Here is a 17,311-nt window from a genome sequence, read left to right as displayed (position 1 = left end):
AAGACATATGAACTAAATAACCAAAAAGTCAGCTTGTGTCACTTTGAGCAAGGTACCTAACTTTCCTGGCCTGTTTCTTTCTCTATAGCCTTTAAAAAATAGAGGTTGCTATCAAATTATTTCTCAGGTCCCTTTAGACCTTTCATGCTATGATAGGTTTTGGGGGGTAACTTACATACAAGGTAAACCTCACCATAGTATTACAATACCTACATTTAAACTTCTAATTTATCAAACCTGCTTTCTAACCACTTATATGGTGGCATATGGACGATCTATACCAGATTCCCTATGTGGCTTTTAAGTAGCACTGAGCAATAAAACTGAGGAATGGATACCAACGTAGTATGATAACATATGTGTGTGAATGTGTGGAGGGGCATGTGGTGTGTGTAATGGGCCATACGCTGTGGTACATCCTTCAAAGGACAAACTCAGGATGCTATGAAAATTATGACTACATTTTATCCAGGCTTTGAGTTCAGGATTTAAAAGATGACTAGTAAATGAGGGACATAGGGGTGAAAAGGGCAGGTCAAAGAAAAGTTCAGGTGGGTGAACCTTGAGGCATAAAAGGGCTAGATAACATCATTTTCCTAAAAAGAAAGAGAGCCATAGAGCCAAGAAGAACCAAAATTTTTTCTTTTTGGATCATTGCTCATTAATAATTCATAGCAATTTTTTTTCCTTTAAAGTCCTTTTCAGTATTTATTCACGATTGGCAGCTGCCCGTTTTCTCCTCTCCTCAAAAAACTCAAAATATCCTCACTTGTATCTTTAATCTTTTCCATCTTTGCATATATTATCTTTCTTCCCGCCAGTAACTATCTGCCGTTTTTATGAAAACACAGTGTTCATCCAATTTGCTAAATAAATCAAAGGAACAAAGTGGGGCATGTATGTGTTTCACAACATCCTGTGCTCAGAAGAGTCCCATGTGGGGTGCCTGGGTGGCTCAGTCAGTTAAGCATCTCACTCTTGATTTCGGCTCAGGTCATGATCTCACAGTTGTGAGATCAAGCCCCACATCAGGCTCCATGCTAAGTGTGGAGCCCACTTAAGATTCTCTTTCTCCTTCTCTCACTTCCCCTCTTCCATGTACACATGCAGGCTCTCTCTCTCTCTCTCAAAAACAAAACAGAGCAAAAGAAACAATGAAAACACACACATACAAACAAAAAATAACCAAAAACTAACCATGCTTTGTGTAATGCTCTGTTATCACCATCTTGATACTAATTTTTAAATAAGAGGCTCCACATTTTCATTTGGCATTGGGTCTCCAAAATTACATAGCCATTTAGGAAGCAAAGGTAAATTATTTTGATTGTATTTGAGTAGAGGTAATAAGCAATATTCAATTTGTCCTGCATTCTTTTATATGTCACTTCCATGTCCAAAATTTTGCCCACTTCTCTTCATTTTCAGTACTACCACTACCTATAATCCAAGTTACCATTGCCTTTTTCTGGTGTTACAGAAATAACTAATATTAGGCAACATAGATATAAGAAGTTGCTAGAGGGGCACCTGGGTGGCTCAGTTGGTTAAACATCAAACTTTTGATTTCGGCTCAGGTCAGGTTGGTGAGATTGAGCCCTGAGTCAGGCTCTGTGCTGACAGCATGGAGCCTGTGTGAGATTCTCTCTCTGTCTCTCTCTCTCTCTGTCTCTCTCTCTCTCTCTCTGCCCCTCTGCTGCTCATGCATGGGTGTACCCTCTCTCAAAAATAAACATTAAAAAAGTTACTAGAGATAAAGAGGGATATTTTATAATGATAAGAGAGTCAATTCATTATATATATATATATATATATATATATACATGTATATATATATATAAATACACACACACACACACACAATGACAGAGTCCCAAAATAAATGAAAGGCTGTTAGAAATGAAGGTAAACAATTCAATAATAGTGGGAGACTTCAATAACCTTTCAATAATGGATATTATAACTAGGCAGATGATCAACAAGAATATAGAAAACTTGAACAACACTATAAACCAACTAGATATAATGTACATTTACAAAGACCCCACCACAGATGGGGTGCTAAATATTCTGTGTTTAGCAGAATACACATCATTCTTAGGTAAACATGGAACATTCTTTAGGACAGATCACAATCTGGGTCATAAAACAAACTTTTTTTTTTTTTTACATTTTTTTTAACGTTTATTTACTTTTTGAGACAGAGAGAGACACAGCAGGAACAGAGGAGGGTCAGAGAGAGAGAGAGGGAGACACAGAATGTGAAGCAGGCTCCAGGCTCTGAGCTGTCAGCACAGAGCCCGATGCGGGGCTCGAACTCACGAGCCGTGAGGTCATGACCTGAGCCGAAGTCGGACGTTCAACTGACTGAGCCACCCAGGTGCCCCATAAAACAAACTTTTAACTTGAGGATTGAAATCTATAAAGTATGCTTTCCAGTCACAATGGAATAAAAGTAGAAATCATTAAGAAAAATTGGGAAATTTATAAATATATGGTGATTAAAAAAAATATTCCTAAATAACCAGTGGGTCAAAAAAGAAATGAAAAAATAAATTAGAAAACATTTTAAGGTAAATGAAGACAAAAACACAATATGGCTATATATAAAGAAGAAAAAAATAAATGTCTTAACTTTTCAGTTGAAGACACTGGAAAATAAGCACAAACTACACTTAATGTAAGCAAAATGAAAGAAATAATAAGTATGGGAGTAAAAAATCAATGAAATAGAGAATAGAAAAAAAATACAGAAAATAAATAAAGCCAAAAGCTGTTCTTTGAAAAGATGAAGAAAACTGACATGACTTTAGCTAGAGTGACCAAGAAGAAAGGTGAGAACACTCAAGTAACCAGAATCAGAAATTAGAGAGGGAACACCACTACTGACCTTATGAAAACAAAAAGGATTACAAAGGAATCCTATGAATAATTGTGTCAATAAATTAGATAATTCAGTTGAAATGGACAAATTTCTGGAAATACACAAACTACCTGACTCAAGAAGAAAGAGACAATATAAGTGAACCTATAATAAGAGAGTTAGTGATTGAAAACCTCTCAGAAAAACCCAGGCACAGATATCATCACTCCTCAACTCTACCAAACATTTAAATGATTAATACTACTACTTTACCCACTCTCCAAAAGTAGAAAAGATATAGAATAATATTTTAAGGAAAGCATTCCATCTACAATAGCATCACAAAAGGAAACAGCAAAGAAGTATAAAGCTTGTAGTGTAAGCATGACAAGACATAGTTAAGAAAAATTTTTAAAGATTGATAATAAATGAAAAGACATCTATCTCATTTTGAGTTATTTCCTCAAAATGTTAATCATAGCATTGCCATACGAATAAACCAGCAATTCCTCTTGTAGGTATATACCCAAAAGAATCATAACATATATACACAAACTTGTACATAAATGTTTACAGCGTTATTCGTAGTAGCCCCAAAGTGAGAAAAATCCTAGTCCTCATGAGTTGATGAATGGCTAAACAGCATATGGCATGGCCACAGAATGGAACATTATTTGGCAATAAAAAAAGAATGAAGTATTGATACATATTATAATGTAGATGGACCTTTAAACCATCATGCTAAATGAAAGATGTCTGACATAAAAGACCACATACTGTATGATCCATTCATTATATAAAATGTCCAGAATGAGAGTGTTTCTGGAGACAAAAAGTAGATTAGTTCATACCTAAGGATATCACATACTTTAGTACTTGCTTCCTTTACACAGATTGTTAGCTCAGTGGTTTACAACGTGGCCTCTGATGTCAGAAAGCCTGTGCTCCGATCCTGGCTCCTCCCTTTATTAAGGAGAGACCTTGGGAAAATCACTTCATCTCTCTGAGCCTCACAAAATACGTTTCAATCATGCTAGGAAAAAGGCAAGTGGTGTCTAGGCATTATTATTTTTTTTAATTGGGGCAAATTCAATTAATTTTTCCACAAAATTGCAAAACATATCTTCAGAGGACTGTGTAAGGATTCAACGGAGATTACGCGGAAGCTCCAGGAGGACTCGCTAAGTGGTAGCTATTGTTATTAGTTGATGCTAAATAATTTAATAAATGAATGATTTTTCAAGACTAAAAAATACGGTTTCTATCTCTAAAACCTATAGCCAATGCACTCCCCCCCCAATTCTTTTGATAAGGTTTTGATAAGTCCTGAAATACCTATCAGGTCTTACTTCCCATGTCGAATATTTAAAAAGAATTGTCAGTTTCCAGCTTTGTAGGCTAAAAGGAATGCTCAGGTTTTGTTTGTTTTCCCCTTCTGGTATTAAACTTTCTCTTTCCTTCTGACTTGTGCACTAACTACAAACAAAACTTGAAAAAAGCTGATAAGGTTCCCTAGCTTTGGAAAAACAGAATATACACTTAAAACTTAGTTTCCTTCCCAAATGAGATGCTTTCTTTTTTTCCTTTCAACTTGGGGCACCCCTCTTTTGAGTTGAAAGTAACTGCTTCAGACGAAAGCTCAGTGATTCTGTCCTTAGAGCACCTTTAATTTTAAAGCAGACCAAATAGCCCCAGCCTTCAAGGAAGAGTAATCCCCAAACACACTCAGGGCATATTTGCAGTATTATAAAAGTAAATGATTTTGAGTATATACTCCTTTGACATTAATAATGCAATTTGCTCCGAAATCTATTAAAAGCCCACAAGCCTAATTAAATATTAAAATTGAAATTGGTATTTCTTTCAGGCAATTTTCAGTGGAAGAAGAAATATGTTTAAAAAAAAATGCATTGAATTCTCACTGATACTACCAATTCAAATACACGATAATGGGAGTTTTTCCTTAAACATATTGCTTTTACGTCTATATCTACTTTGCCCCTTGCTAAAAATCCCAACTTTCACAGACATCAAAATAATTACAACTTTGCTTTAAACCACAATACACAGACAACAGCCCAAAATAATATGATTACTGAAAATAGTTTAAGGTTTTATCGTAGGCTTGCATGCTGTGGAATCAAATTATGGTTTTTGAGATCACTTGGAAAATTTCCTCTGTGTGGGGGCTATGCCAACTGCTCGTGAACACAGATAAAGTTCATGTGCGTCATTTTACTTTTGATATCAGGAATTTTTCAAGTCAGTTTGCTTCACAATTATGTATTTAAACTGTTCAAAGTTAAATTTTTTAAAATAAAAATATAAAAACCAACTATGCTTTCAGAATTCTGCTTATATTCCTTTCTCCAAACTGTTCTCCCCCATTCCTGCCTCTATATACACTTTAAAAAAATTATATAAGTCCTTCTTTAATGAATATTAGCAAACTGTGGTACTTTTCACCACTTGGAGTATATATAGCTGCATATTACTCTCTTGTTTGGATGCACTCAAAATGAGTCAACGAGCCATCAATTGATAGACATTTTTACTGGTAATCCTTTTTTTCTTGCATTTATAAATAACACTACAATGAATACCCTTCCGCATATATCTTTTTGTATTTTTGCCCATATGTGTTTGAGATAAATTCCTAACAAGAGATTCCTAAAGAAATTGCTGGACTGAATGGTAAATGCATACTTAACTTTTCTAGATACTGCCAAATTCCACCCCAACTTTTTGCATTTTTACAAGCTGTGCATGAGAGTCCTCATTTCCCCCACAGCCTTGTCAAAGGAATATTGTGTAAATATTTGGATTTTTGCTAATCTTCATTTCTCTTTATTAGAAGTGACTGGGGTTGAGTAATTTTACCCATATTTAAGGGACATTTGCATGGCTTTCTTTGGGAATTGTGAGTTCACTTTCTAGCCTTATGTTGTAATATATAATTTTGGGTATTTCTTTCTTTTTAGAAGAACTCCATGTATTGGCTTATTAACCTTTTGTAGCTAACAATGTTACCAATTTATGATTTATTCTTACACATAAACACATAGTGTTTTTTTGTCATGCAAGAGTGTGTGTGTGTGTGTGTGTGTGCATGCATTTGTGTAATGAAACTTATTTTTTCCCTGAATTTTAAGTATAGTTTAGGAAAGCACTTCCTACGACCCAGTAATAAGAAATTCACCCACGTATTTTATTCCTTTTATATTACATATTTGCAATTCATTTTGGTATATAAGCTCAAGAAATTCCTAACAATTTACGAAGAATGAGCTGGTATGAGCTGGCCCCAGTACACCATTCAGTGCTGGTGGGGCATGGATAGCCACTGGTCGTTTCTCTGTGTTGTTTCCACATGTATGTTAGGTTTACTGTGTGTGTTTTATCAAGTAAAGTTCCTGGTACCTCATATTTTCCAAACCAAAAACCTCTGTGAACACTGAGAAAATGTGTCATTATTCTTGATGAATAGTGCATTACAGCTTTGGGGGGAAGAATGTATAACTATTTGGTAAAAAATTTTTTTTGCTATTTCACTAGTTGAGTTTTTTTTTTTTTTTTGAGTACAAAATACCAATTCTCCAGTTGCGTAACTGTGCTGCCACTTTCAGAAACAGCAACAGAATAGGGAGATATCCGGGTAGGGAGACAAATATTCTGTATTAAATGGTCTTGTTTTTAGCAGATTGGCACTGTTGCTTATCAAGGCATATTCATTTTCTTCTCTCAGATTTAGAGAATTTGCTATCCCCAAATGGACAGAAAAAGCACAATAAATAGTAAAGACTCACCACTACTGGAAGCATCATTCAGATTAAGCAGTCCCCCTCCTAGACCTCTGTAACTATGGTAACTATAGGTCCCATTGCCGTTGATGTACAACACCTCCTGGGAGCCTGAAACAGCTGAGGTTGAGTAAGTGGCCTGGGCCGCCTCTGGTTTACACTGTTTGTCAGCTGGGGCAGATTCGTCCTGCAATGACAACAGCATTCCGTTATTTGTCAAGTCACTGTACTATTTCGCCTTGACTACGACCATCTCGTTGTTATCTACGGGTCAGCACTGAATAAGAAAAAAATATACATATACGGTCAACATCAGGTTGGCACACATGCACGTTTTCAACAACTTGGCTAAAAGGAAGTAACGATGCGAAACAGATTGGAGGTGGAGCAAAATTTGCAAGCAGTTTCCAACTGAATTTAAAATTACATGAAGAGAGTTGTTCACAATAGCCCAGAGGTGAAATCAACCTAAATGTATATTATTATCATATATATAATATAATATTATATACACTATGTCATTATCCTACATATTACATATATATTCCTCCACAGTAGAACACAGACAGGTCTTATATATTCAGCTTAAGCTTATTAAATGAGTAAAGCTTATCAGAACATTGATAGGTGAATCCATGATGTTTACCCATGGATTATTTTTTATGCGTATGACTTCTCTTTTCTATAAAGAAATAGATTTTAACTACGCTCCATGGAACTGTAAGGCTTCTGGGGGGAGATAACTCAGTGTTCCAGAGATTGTGGGACGAGGGCACAAAGACGTGCCGTTATGCCATGTTTGATCTACATTCATAAAATCACTGCATCTACAGCATTTTGAAAACCACCAGGCTGTGTGAAGTATTCTTTCTGTAAAGACATGTCGCCATTGAAACTCTGAAAGAAGGCAGAATATTCGATTCTTCAAAGCAATTTTGGGGTCCCTAGTAGGGGCTAGCCTCAAACAATTCCACTACTTGCATAACTTCCCAGTTTCCTGATTGAAAATTACTTCGGCAACATGATAAAATCTGAGTTCCCAGTTTGGCAAAATTGGTGGCCTTTCTGAACATCCCAGTCTATTTTTCTGTGTTTGAAAAATGACAATAAAATACACTTATAGGAGGAGTTTCTTCATGATGAGTAAAAAGAGAGAAGAGAGAAGGTATTGTCTCCACAATATTTGCTCACTGATTCTTTGTAGGATAGAATTAATTCGTATTATTAAACATGCTATTTTTAAAATTTGCCTAGCCTTTCATTATTAACTGTTATTCCAAACCACAGTAACTGCATAGAGCAGGCAGATAATTAATTCCATTAATAATCAAAACAGGCCTTGTAGGGAGTCATTTGTGTTCAAACACAGATTTGCATTATTAATGTTCTTGGCAGTCCACTATATGCTGAGAAATAAAACATATGAAAGCCTCAATAAAATCTGGTCTGCAGTATCTTTTGGGCAAAAGTTTAATATAAAGTTAATTCGTGTTTTTCTTATGAACGATTGCTGTTACTGGTTTCAAAGAAGCATAGATTTTAATGACATAAAAAAATAAATATCCCCTAGAGTCACATTTTACCTCTGTAAGCAACTTTTAATTATTAGTTCCCAAACTTCTCAAGGCTGACAGCTTGCCCCTGGGTTGCTATGAAGATTATTTTTAAAATGGGATAATATCAATATTTTATAAGACTGCATATTCAGGCATTGAAATAAATTTCATTCCTCAAAAATCAGACAAAATCCTATCCCGGCTTTTATGAGACGTATTTCAATTTTCTGTTAAAAATTCCATAAAAATAAGATAGCATCAGTGATTTAAGGACCACCAGCAGTGTACTAGATAATGCAGTGTTGCTTTGATTCAGATTTCTTTGATTAAAAATATACAACAAATTAAAGAAATGCTTATAGTAACTTCTGTAACAAGGCTTTGGCCTTATCGATAAATATAGCCTTGATGTATTGCACATTTCACAAAATATAGGCTTGTAATAGGATGTGTGATTACTTATAGATGGAAGGTAAGATTGGGAATGATTTGACATTGTCACTGTCTTTGGGAAGACTGGTTTGTACTCTTTTGTACCTTATCCTCAGAAACTGGACAGAGACAACTAGACTTTGCAGAACCTGATTGGCACTTGGGCCATATAGATTGAATTCCTTAAGTGCAGATGCCTAAGGAATTCTTTACTCAAGTAATTTAGACAGATCCTTAAAAAAAAAGAAATTTGATTGGTTCCACTCAAATTTTTGACAATAGATTCCAAAAAACTTTGCTTGGAAAATGTTACAATGTCTTTATTATGTCTCCCAAGAATTCTACGTTTTCTTAGACTATATATTCTACCGTCTATCATGTTTATTGTGTGTTTTCATTAAGTCTTCTCTATCTAGAGTTAGAAAATTCCAGTAAAGTGTACTGCTAGATCTAATAATTCAGATACCTTTCTTCTTTTTTGCCTTTTACCTTACATCGTTATGGCAATTAGAAGTTGTAAGGCAATGTTGCATCGATATTGAATTACAGTTTTAGTTCATCATTGGTCAAGGAACTTGTGATCCACCTTTTTAAGGTGAAGAAGCTTGCACAGACTTCAAAGAAGCTTATCACTGCAAAATAGTAAACATATGGATAATTCAGGCATCAGTTTGCCTGAGCCTTCTGCAAGATTGTTATTGGATTTCTCCTATCTTTTCATGCTCTTTGTAGTCTATATGACAGAAGCATTTTTACTTAAGTTAAAGCTCTAAATTTATCCTTTGATTTATTAGTACTGATGGGGCAAGAAAGTACAATTTATTTCACATATAAACTACTGGAAAACATCTCCACTTTCTAAAAGCTTCTCTTCTTCCATTTGATAGCAAGTGTTCCAGAACTAAGTACATTGCTAAGAGTTTATGGGGAAATTCATAAAAGATCCGAGAGAATCAAAGCTTCCATTAAAACTACTTAGAAAAAAAAAAGTCTGCACTTAAAGCAAATGTACTTATTATTTGAGATGATGAGAAGTGATTGACGATGCCAACAACAGACACACACACACACACACACACACACACACACACACTCTCATATATATAGTAACACTCAGGGAGTCATTTATTTCGTTCAGTTAGGAGCATTCCATACAATCTTCTCCCCCTGTTGGCCACACAAATAATTAAGATGCCAACACAGAAGACTGTTCTTTGCAAAGATGCTCCCAAACCCACTAAGATAATAAGGAAAAATATCTTTTGACCAAATCCAAGTAGCCTAAAGATAAGATGTGAAATAAGAGAGAAGGTAGATTGTGTTTCTGACTTGAGAAACCACAACCACAGCAAGATAGCTGTTACTCAGAGTTTTATCAAACTCTTAGAATAACAGGTTATTACATTAACAGACTCTCTTTGTAGCATTATTTACACACACACACACACACACACACACACACACACACACACACGATTTTTTAAACAATAAAGATTTGAGAACTATTGGCTTAAATATAAAACACAAAATAAATATAGTCCCCAACCCAGTAAACATAGATATATGGTTGGCAAGAATGGCAAGAATTACATCGCAAAGTAATCTCTCTAAAATTCTTCCTAATGGCCATAAAGTTTTATTACCAAAATAAACGTACAGACTTAGCATTTAAAAATTTCAACTTTGGGGCACCTAGGAGGTTTAGTTGGTTAAGTGTCTGACTCTTGATTTTGGCTCTGGTTATGATCTCACAGTTCATGGGATTGAGCCCTACATCGGGCTCTGTGCTGATAGCCTGGAGCCTTCTAGGGATTCTCTTTCTCTCCCTCTCTCTCTGCCCTTCCCCCTGCTTCCATGCACATATACCCTCTGACAAACATCAAAAGAATCTCAACTTTACATGTAACAGTCTGCCATTTAATTATTGACCCAAAAAATCATATTAAAAAATATCTTTTTCTATAGGTTTCTAACACTCAACTTTGGTTTCCTTTGTTAATATGACCATAATGAAATGTAAAAGTAATGTTCCTTTGAGGTAGTAAAATTGGACAGCAGATACAAATGTTTTGGTCACTGATTTTTTTTTGAGAGAGAGAGAGGTGGAGAGGAGAGAGACAGAGAGAGAGATTCCCAAGCAGGCTCCAAGTGCAGAGCCCCATGCGGGGCTTGAACCCATGAACCTTGAGATCATGACCTGAGCTGAAGTCAGACGCTTAACCGACTGAGCCACCCAGGTGCCCTGGTCATTGATTTTATATGCATATTATATTAATTTTGGCCCTCAGAAAAATCAATTTTAACAAAGCAATACCAAATTGGCATCTTAAATGTTAACTTTTAATATATTTTGGGAATAAAAATGTATTTTCCTAATCATATGATATTTTTGTTTCTCCTGAGATATTTTTCCTCCTGAGTTTTTAAAATATTTTAAAAATCTACATTTATAACAACTCAAAACATCTTTAAAACTATACCTTTATTTGCAATTTTGGCTCTACTGATTAAAAAGAAAAAAAAACTTTCTTAAATTATTTTTTTCTTAATCCCCTTTAACCTAATATTCTCTTTTGGTAAGATAGTTGCAATGCTCTACCTGGTGATACCATGGCAGGCATGGTTTCAGATATTACCAATGTAACTGTCATACTCAAATTCTTACTTCTAATATTGGCCTTCTCTCTGAGGCTCATGCCTGAACAACCGGAAATGCAGGCATAGCAGATTTAATATCTTGAACTTAAATTTATGTTTTCTTTCCTCCAGATATCTCTTGCCAACATTTTTAATTAAGAAACAAAACAAGACCTGTTCTATCACCAATGAATGTATCTTGTTCTGTTAATGCATCACACCAAGATTTATTTTTTCTCCTACACTAGGCTCCTCTCAGTCAAACAACACCCATGTCCTCGTGGCTCCATTTTGGAAAGGACCCTCATTGGCATACATCTGAGAAACCCTCACTGAGAATACACAGTTCAGAGCCCCATAGTCTCTCCTTTGGGCTAATGTGATAACCTCCTGACCAGTGCTTTCCCCTTGACATCTTGTCCACATCTTCTCACACCTATCTTTTAAAATCATTTATCATGTTGAATTCTCTTTCAAGAGTTTGAAATTTCTTTCTTCTTGGAGAACAAAACCCAGAGCTGCTGGCATCCAAAGCTCTTCAGAGTTTGAGAACAATCCTGGCAGCCACATTTTCTGTCACTTCCTCTGATAACACTCCATACTCTGGTCATAACTTAAAGTGGCAAAAAAAAAAAAAAAGCAGGGAAATATTCTGAGTCATCTAAATGTGCCATTGGGCACCAATACATAGGAATTTTCCAATAATTAATTTTTTCAGAGAATCAGCTCCGGTTTCATTGATCTGTCATATGATTTTGTTTTTTAGTTTCCACATCTTTTATTTATGCTCTAATCTTTATTACTTCCTTACTTCTGCTGGTTTTAGGTTTTATTTGAATATTTTATATCTGATGATGGTTTGTCATTTAATTTTTAATATTGTTTGCAAAACTTTAAGGTATGTATCTCATGTTGAAGAGCAAACAAAATTTTTTTCTTAAAAGACTCATTTTAAAGTTTCTTGGGGTGCCTGGGTGGCTCAGTCAAGTGGCCAACTTCGGTTCAGGTCATGATCTCACTGTTAGTGAGTTCGAGCCCTGCGTCAGGCTCTGCACTGACAGCTCAGAGCCTGGAGCCTGCTTTGGATTCTGTGTCTCCCTGTCTCTCTCTGTCTCATGCTCTGTCTCTGTCTCTCAGAAAAACTGAATAAAGGTTAAAAAAAATTAAGTTTACTTTTTGTGTGAAATCAGAAAGTGTTATATGAATAAATCAGGCTTCGCTACGGCTTTCATCAAACTAATGGAGAAAGATAGTATTTCCTTCTTCATATTCTAACCTAAATTCCAGAGTAACAAAATATTTTTTCTCCTTAAATCTCTAATAATATCCCCCAGCCACCATTAAACAAAAGAAACAAGATCTATTTATCTGAAATTCTTGTACCTCTTCTGTATACAATTATCTTTATGAAAAAAAATGCAAGAATAACAAATACAGACTAAAAGATATCATAGGAGAGAACAAAGACTTCAAATGTATATAAATGAGCTCTTCAGTCCTCAGGTTGCTATAGACCAAAAGACCTTGAACCAAATATCCTACAGAAGATGGGAAATTCAAAGTGTCAAGACAATTATATTCAAACAATTAAAATTTCCCTCAAAGCAAAGACCTAAACATGATGGCTATGTCAAAACCTCTAGCTATAAAAACATTATAGCTATCATAAAAATTCAGAATATTATAGCTTTAACCAAATTTAGAACAAGTATTTTTAGTATTAAACTTTGAGAAGCACAGTGACGCCTGGGTGGCTCAGTTGGTTAAGCTGAGTCCAACTTCGGCTCAGGTCATGGTCTCACAGTCTGTGAGTTCGAGCCCCGCGTCGTGCTCTGTGCTGACAGCTCAGAGCCTGGAGCCTGCTTCGGATTCTGTGTCTCCCTCTCTCTCTGACCCTCCCCCATTCATGCTCTGTCTCTCTCGGTCTCAAAAATAAACAAACATTAAAAAAAAATTTAAAGTTTGGGAAGCACAATAGAAGCATTAAGATTTTTTTTAGAGCAGTTAACCATTAGCTACTACCTAAGAATCCTATTGACATAACGGTATCAGAAGATTAAGGCTAAATCTGCACACTGGCCACCTAGGGTATGATGCTGGGCAGCCTGAAGAGGTATGTTATTTTATCTACAATGTAATCAAATCTGTGATCCATAAAGGGGCTTCGTAAAGGGATTTAATTAGATTTTGGCAGTTATCAATTCTGATATTTATTTTATTTTATCCATATAGAATATCCATATATTATTGGCTAATGCTGAAATAAACTAATAGGTATTAATACTTTTGTGATTAACGTTTTAGTACAAATTAAAATAATGTGTGTCACGTTCAAAGACAAGAGAAACAAACTTTCTTTTCATTTCTGTGGGTATCAGTTTTTCTAAAATACACGACTAAGCTGCAATTTATGTTAAAACTATGTTTTAACACAGTTTTATGTTATGTTATGTTGAAACTTTAGATTCCTTCTCACAAATGGCTACATAAACATAAGTCAACAAAACTCAGGCTAAGAACTTTAAAAGGGAGCCCTCACATACTATTTATATATCCCGGATGTCAGTTACCCAAAATCCTCTCAGTATGGTCCTGGGAGTTTTCATCACTGGCTTAAGAAAATTAGACTGAACTAGAAAGCAGAGATATGAAAAATACAATTAAAGTTAAAAACAACAACAACAAGTGGCCATGGCAGATAATTTTCATCTTTCCACATTTCTTTTTGAGCAAACAGAGAAACTTGACTAATGATGCTATTTCCACACTGATGTTGCGAGGTAATCCCAGATGATTTCAAAATTAGAAACAGGCGTGCCAGCATGGTTGCCTGAGCAGAATGAAGAACAATCCCTTCCTAACGTCACTCTACATGATGGATTCCTTCATAGCTACTTTTGTCAAACATTACGTTCAATCATATAGTAAACAGAATTCCATCCAAATTGTGTACCTTGAAGGAGCCACATAATTGAGATGTTAACACCTACACGTTGGAATAAAAGCTTACAGGTTATTCTAATTTGATTTCATCTGGGTGTACAAATTACCCACCCATTTGGATATTTTAAGTGTATTAATTATGAAATAGTCAAACTAAAGTAATTAGAAAAGCCATCAAAATGGTGATGCCTGAATCACCGAGTCATAATGCTTTTATATTAGTGTGAAATTAACTTTAAAGGGAACATGCATGAGATAACATGAAATGAACTGAAAATAACCTAGTGATAAATTTAACATGCAGTGCTTATGCCTGACTATGTATGGGTATGTGTATACATAAACAAAACACTATGTTTTTTTGTTAATGTTCCTCTCCCGGATAGCACTACTTCTGTCACTTGTCACTTAGTTATGTAACGTGCGCTGATGTACCATGTTGACTGTGGGTGTAGGGTATATAGTAAGAAAAGAAATAGCACCATTGGCATATTTCTTCATACATCAGGTTTAAAGTTTACAATTTTATTTACATCTATGATGAAAAACTGATTTGTTGTTCAAGAAGTCATTAATTTTTAGGAGTGCTCTAACTTCTCAAAAATATACACAAGTAAATCCACTAATGTTTTTGGAGGCTGTGTATTTGTTGTAGTGGTATTATCTTCCTTAAGATATTGGCTTATGTTATCCTTCTCCATAATAAATTTTGGTAGAAACGGTATAACTAAGCTTCTCCTTTTCTTCCATTTTGCTTCTCTTTGAGTCTGCTATTTTCTATGCATAATTTTCCTTGAAGATCTCAGCTGTGTTTATCCCTTCATCTATCCCTTCTTTACCAAAGACCCCTAAATCTCAATCTGTAGTTAAGACCTTTTCCCGAGTCATTTTCAACTACTCACTGGACACAAATACCTGAATACCCCGCATGTGCTTCCTAATCAGTACGTCAAAATTGTACACTTTCTTCTCATACTTTCACGTCTCCATCCATAATTTGCTCTGCCTCCTGAATTTTGGATTTCTGTTAATGATACCTTCATCCAGTCTCCTGAGCTAGAGATCGGTGCCATATTGAACAGGCCCTGTTTTTATTATCTCATATGTACAACACAGGATGAATTCTCATACAATTATTTAAGACAATGTTCTATTGAATGTCTTATTTACTAGGCTACACATCCAGCTAGGTGCTGAAGATAGATCATCAGATAAAATAGGCAGAATCCCTGCCCTCAAGGGACCTATAGAGGTAGTGGAGGAGGAAGAGAGTAGGCAAGAGGAAGAAATGAAAACTATAATATGTAATAAGTTCAGACAGTGGTAACCATGAATAATGAAAGAAAACATGGTGATGTAAAAGAATAATTGGAGATGGGTGTCCAAGAGGGAAGGCCTTTCTGAAAGAAGTACATAAGCCAAAAGGTAAAACTGATAGAAAAGAGGCAGTCATATGAAGATACGGGGGACGTGTGTGTGTGTCCGCATATGAACATTACACACAAATCATTCTACACTTGACATGAGACATTCTTCACATCCAAAGATTTCTATGATCCCTGGGTTTTGTTTCATTATTGCACAGAAGCATTCACATTGCTTAGACTAGAACTTGCGTCCTAACAAAATATTTAAACACACATTTTTGCTACTGAATTGAATATTCTTATTTCCTCCACTTCAGATGCACTCTCTAGAACCAGTGTTAACCAGTATGAAGTTAGTTCGCTGGGCTTCTTGCTCTCTGGATGCTAGGATTTGGTCAACGGGAAGCCCTAACATGCTTCAGAGGTTGAGAAATGACAGGGCGTGGGTTTTTATCCCCCCGGCAGCCTTTCCTGACCTGCCATGCTCTGGCGTGTCTGTGTTCCTCTGTGGCTGAATCTGGAGCCCGTGAAACAGCCGCTCTCCCAGGGCTTTAGTCTGGTTCTGCTAGCAGTTCCCTTCCATTGCTTCTCCACGCTTCTCTCACTTGCCAGCCCCAGATGATGCTTCATCATCTTCTTCTTCATTTCCTTAGGCCATCTTATGCCTACGTACATAGTCCTATTACTAAATAGTCTTTAATTACTCTTTTCACTGTGCTCTCTCTCCCCTGCTGGGACCCAGAATGACACAGTGCTGTTCACTACTGACCCAACCACTGAACAATGAGTATACATTCTTCTCTAGATTTTTATTCCCTTGATATTCATTTTTTTTTCCTTTGGCATTCTTCGTATTCCAAGCCGCTATTTCTAATTGGCAAGTATTCTAAGGCACTAGTACTCATTTTCCCCAAATTCTCTAACACAGAATAAACCCCTCAGAACATTTTCCATATCATCAAATCCATCTGGTGCCCCATCAGTTCTGTATTTCCCCTGGACACCTGTCTGCTGGAACTGTTTATCTTCTTACTCTAATCTACAAAGATTACTCTCCAAGGCTTGCTCCATAGTGTCATTTCAGACATTCTTCTATCCCCCTCTATTTTGGAGCTCCTCTTCTTAGATTCAGTGACTTCTTCCTTGGTTTATATTCTTGTTTCAGTGGAGAATATTTTCCAATAACTTTGTGAGGAAGACTATTGGAAGATATATACCAGAAAATTATTTTAAAGTATTTTTACTCTGATATTTGGTTGCTTATTTTGCTGGATATAGAACGGTCTTCAGAATTTTGTCGGTTTTACTCCCATATATTTTAGCGTTGAGGACAGTTTTTCCTGGGTGATGTCCTTTGGCTTTCTAATTTTTTGTATGTGCCCTTTTTTCTCCCTGAGTATTTAAGATTTTCTTTTCATATCATGACTTCTGAAAAATTCATGATAATGTGATTAACTCAGATCTTGGCTTGCATTTACTGTCCTGATAATTTATGGGCTCTTTCATTCTGGTAATGTGTGTTATTTAGTTCTGAATTTTTTAAAAATAATTTCTTCATATTTTCTCTTTCTCTTGACTCTAATTAGCCAGGTGTTGGCTGTCCTAGAATGATCATCCTTTTTAAAAACTTTTCTCCATGGGGCACCTGAGTGGCTCAGTCGCTTAAGCATCCGACTCTTGATTTTGGCTCAGGTCATGATCTTATGGTTCACG

General features: G+C 35.8%; 1 protein-coding gene across 7 annotated transcripts in view; it reads right to left on the bottom strand.

The window, feature by feature from the left end:
• The window catches only part of NOL4 (nucleolar protein 4), a 424,003-nt gene that overhangs the window by 64,093 nt on the left and 342,599 nt on the right, over positions 1 to 17,311 (bottom strand). For all 7 annotated transcript variants that reach the window (XM_049620236.1, XM_049620230.1, XM_049620231.1 and 4 more), the window contains one exon: positions 6,670 to 6,850. In XM_049620236.1, the coding sequence (XP_049476193.1) occupies positions 6,670 to 6,850 (181 nt within the window). The remainder of the gene's footprint in view (positions 1 to 6,669; positions 6,851 to 17,311) is intronic.

The sequence above is a fragment of the Panthera uncia genome, assembly GCF_023721935.1.
Source record: "Panthera uncia isolate 11264 chromosome D3 unlocalized genomic scaffold, Puncia_PCG_1.0 HiC_scaffold_8, whole genome shotgun sequence".
Classification (NCBI taxonomy): Eukaryota; Metazoa; Chordata; class Mammalia; order Carnivora; family Felidae; genus Panthera; species Panthera uncia.
Note: the sequence above shows the minus strand (reverse complement) of the source record. Positions and strands in the feature narration are given on the sequence as shown.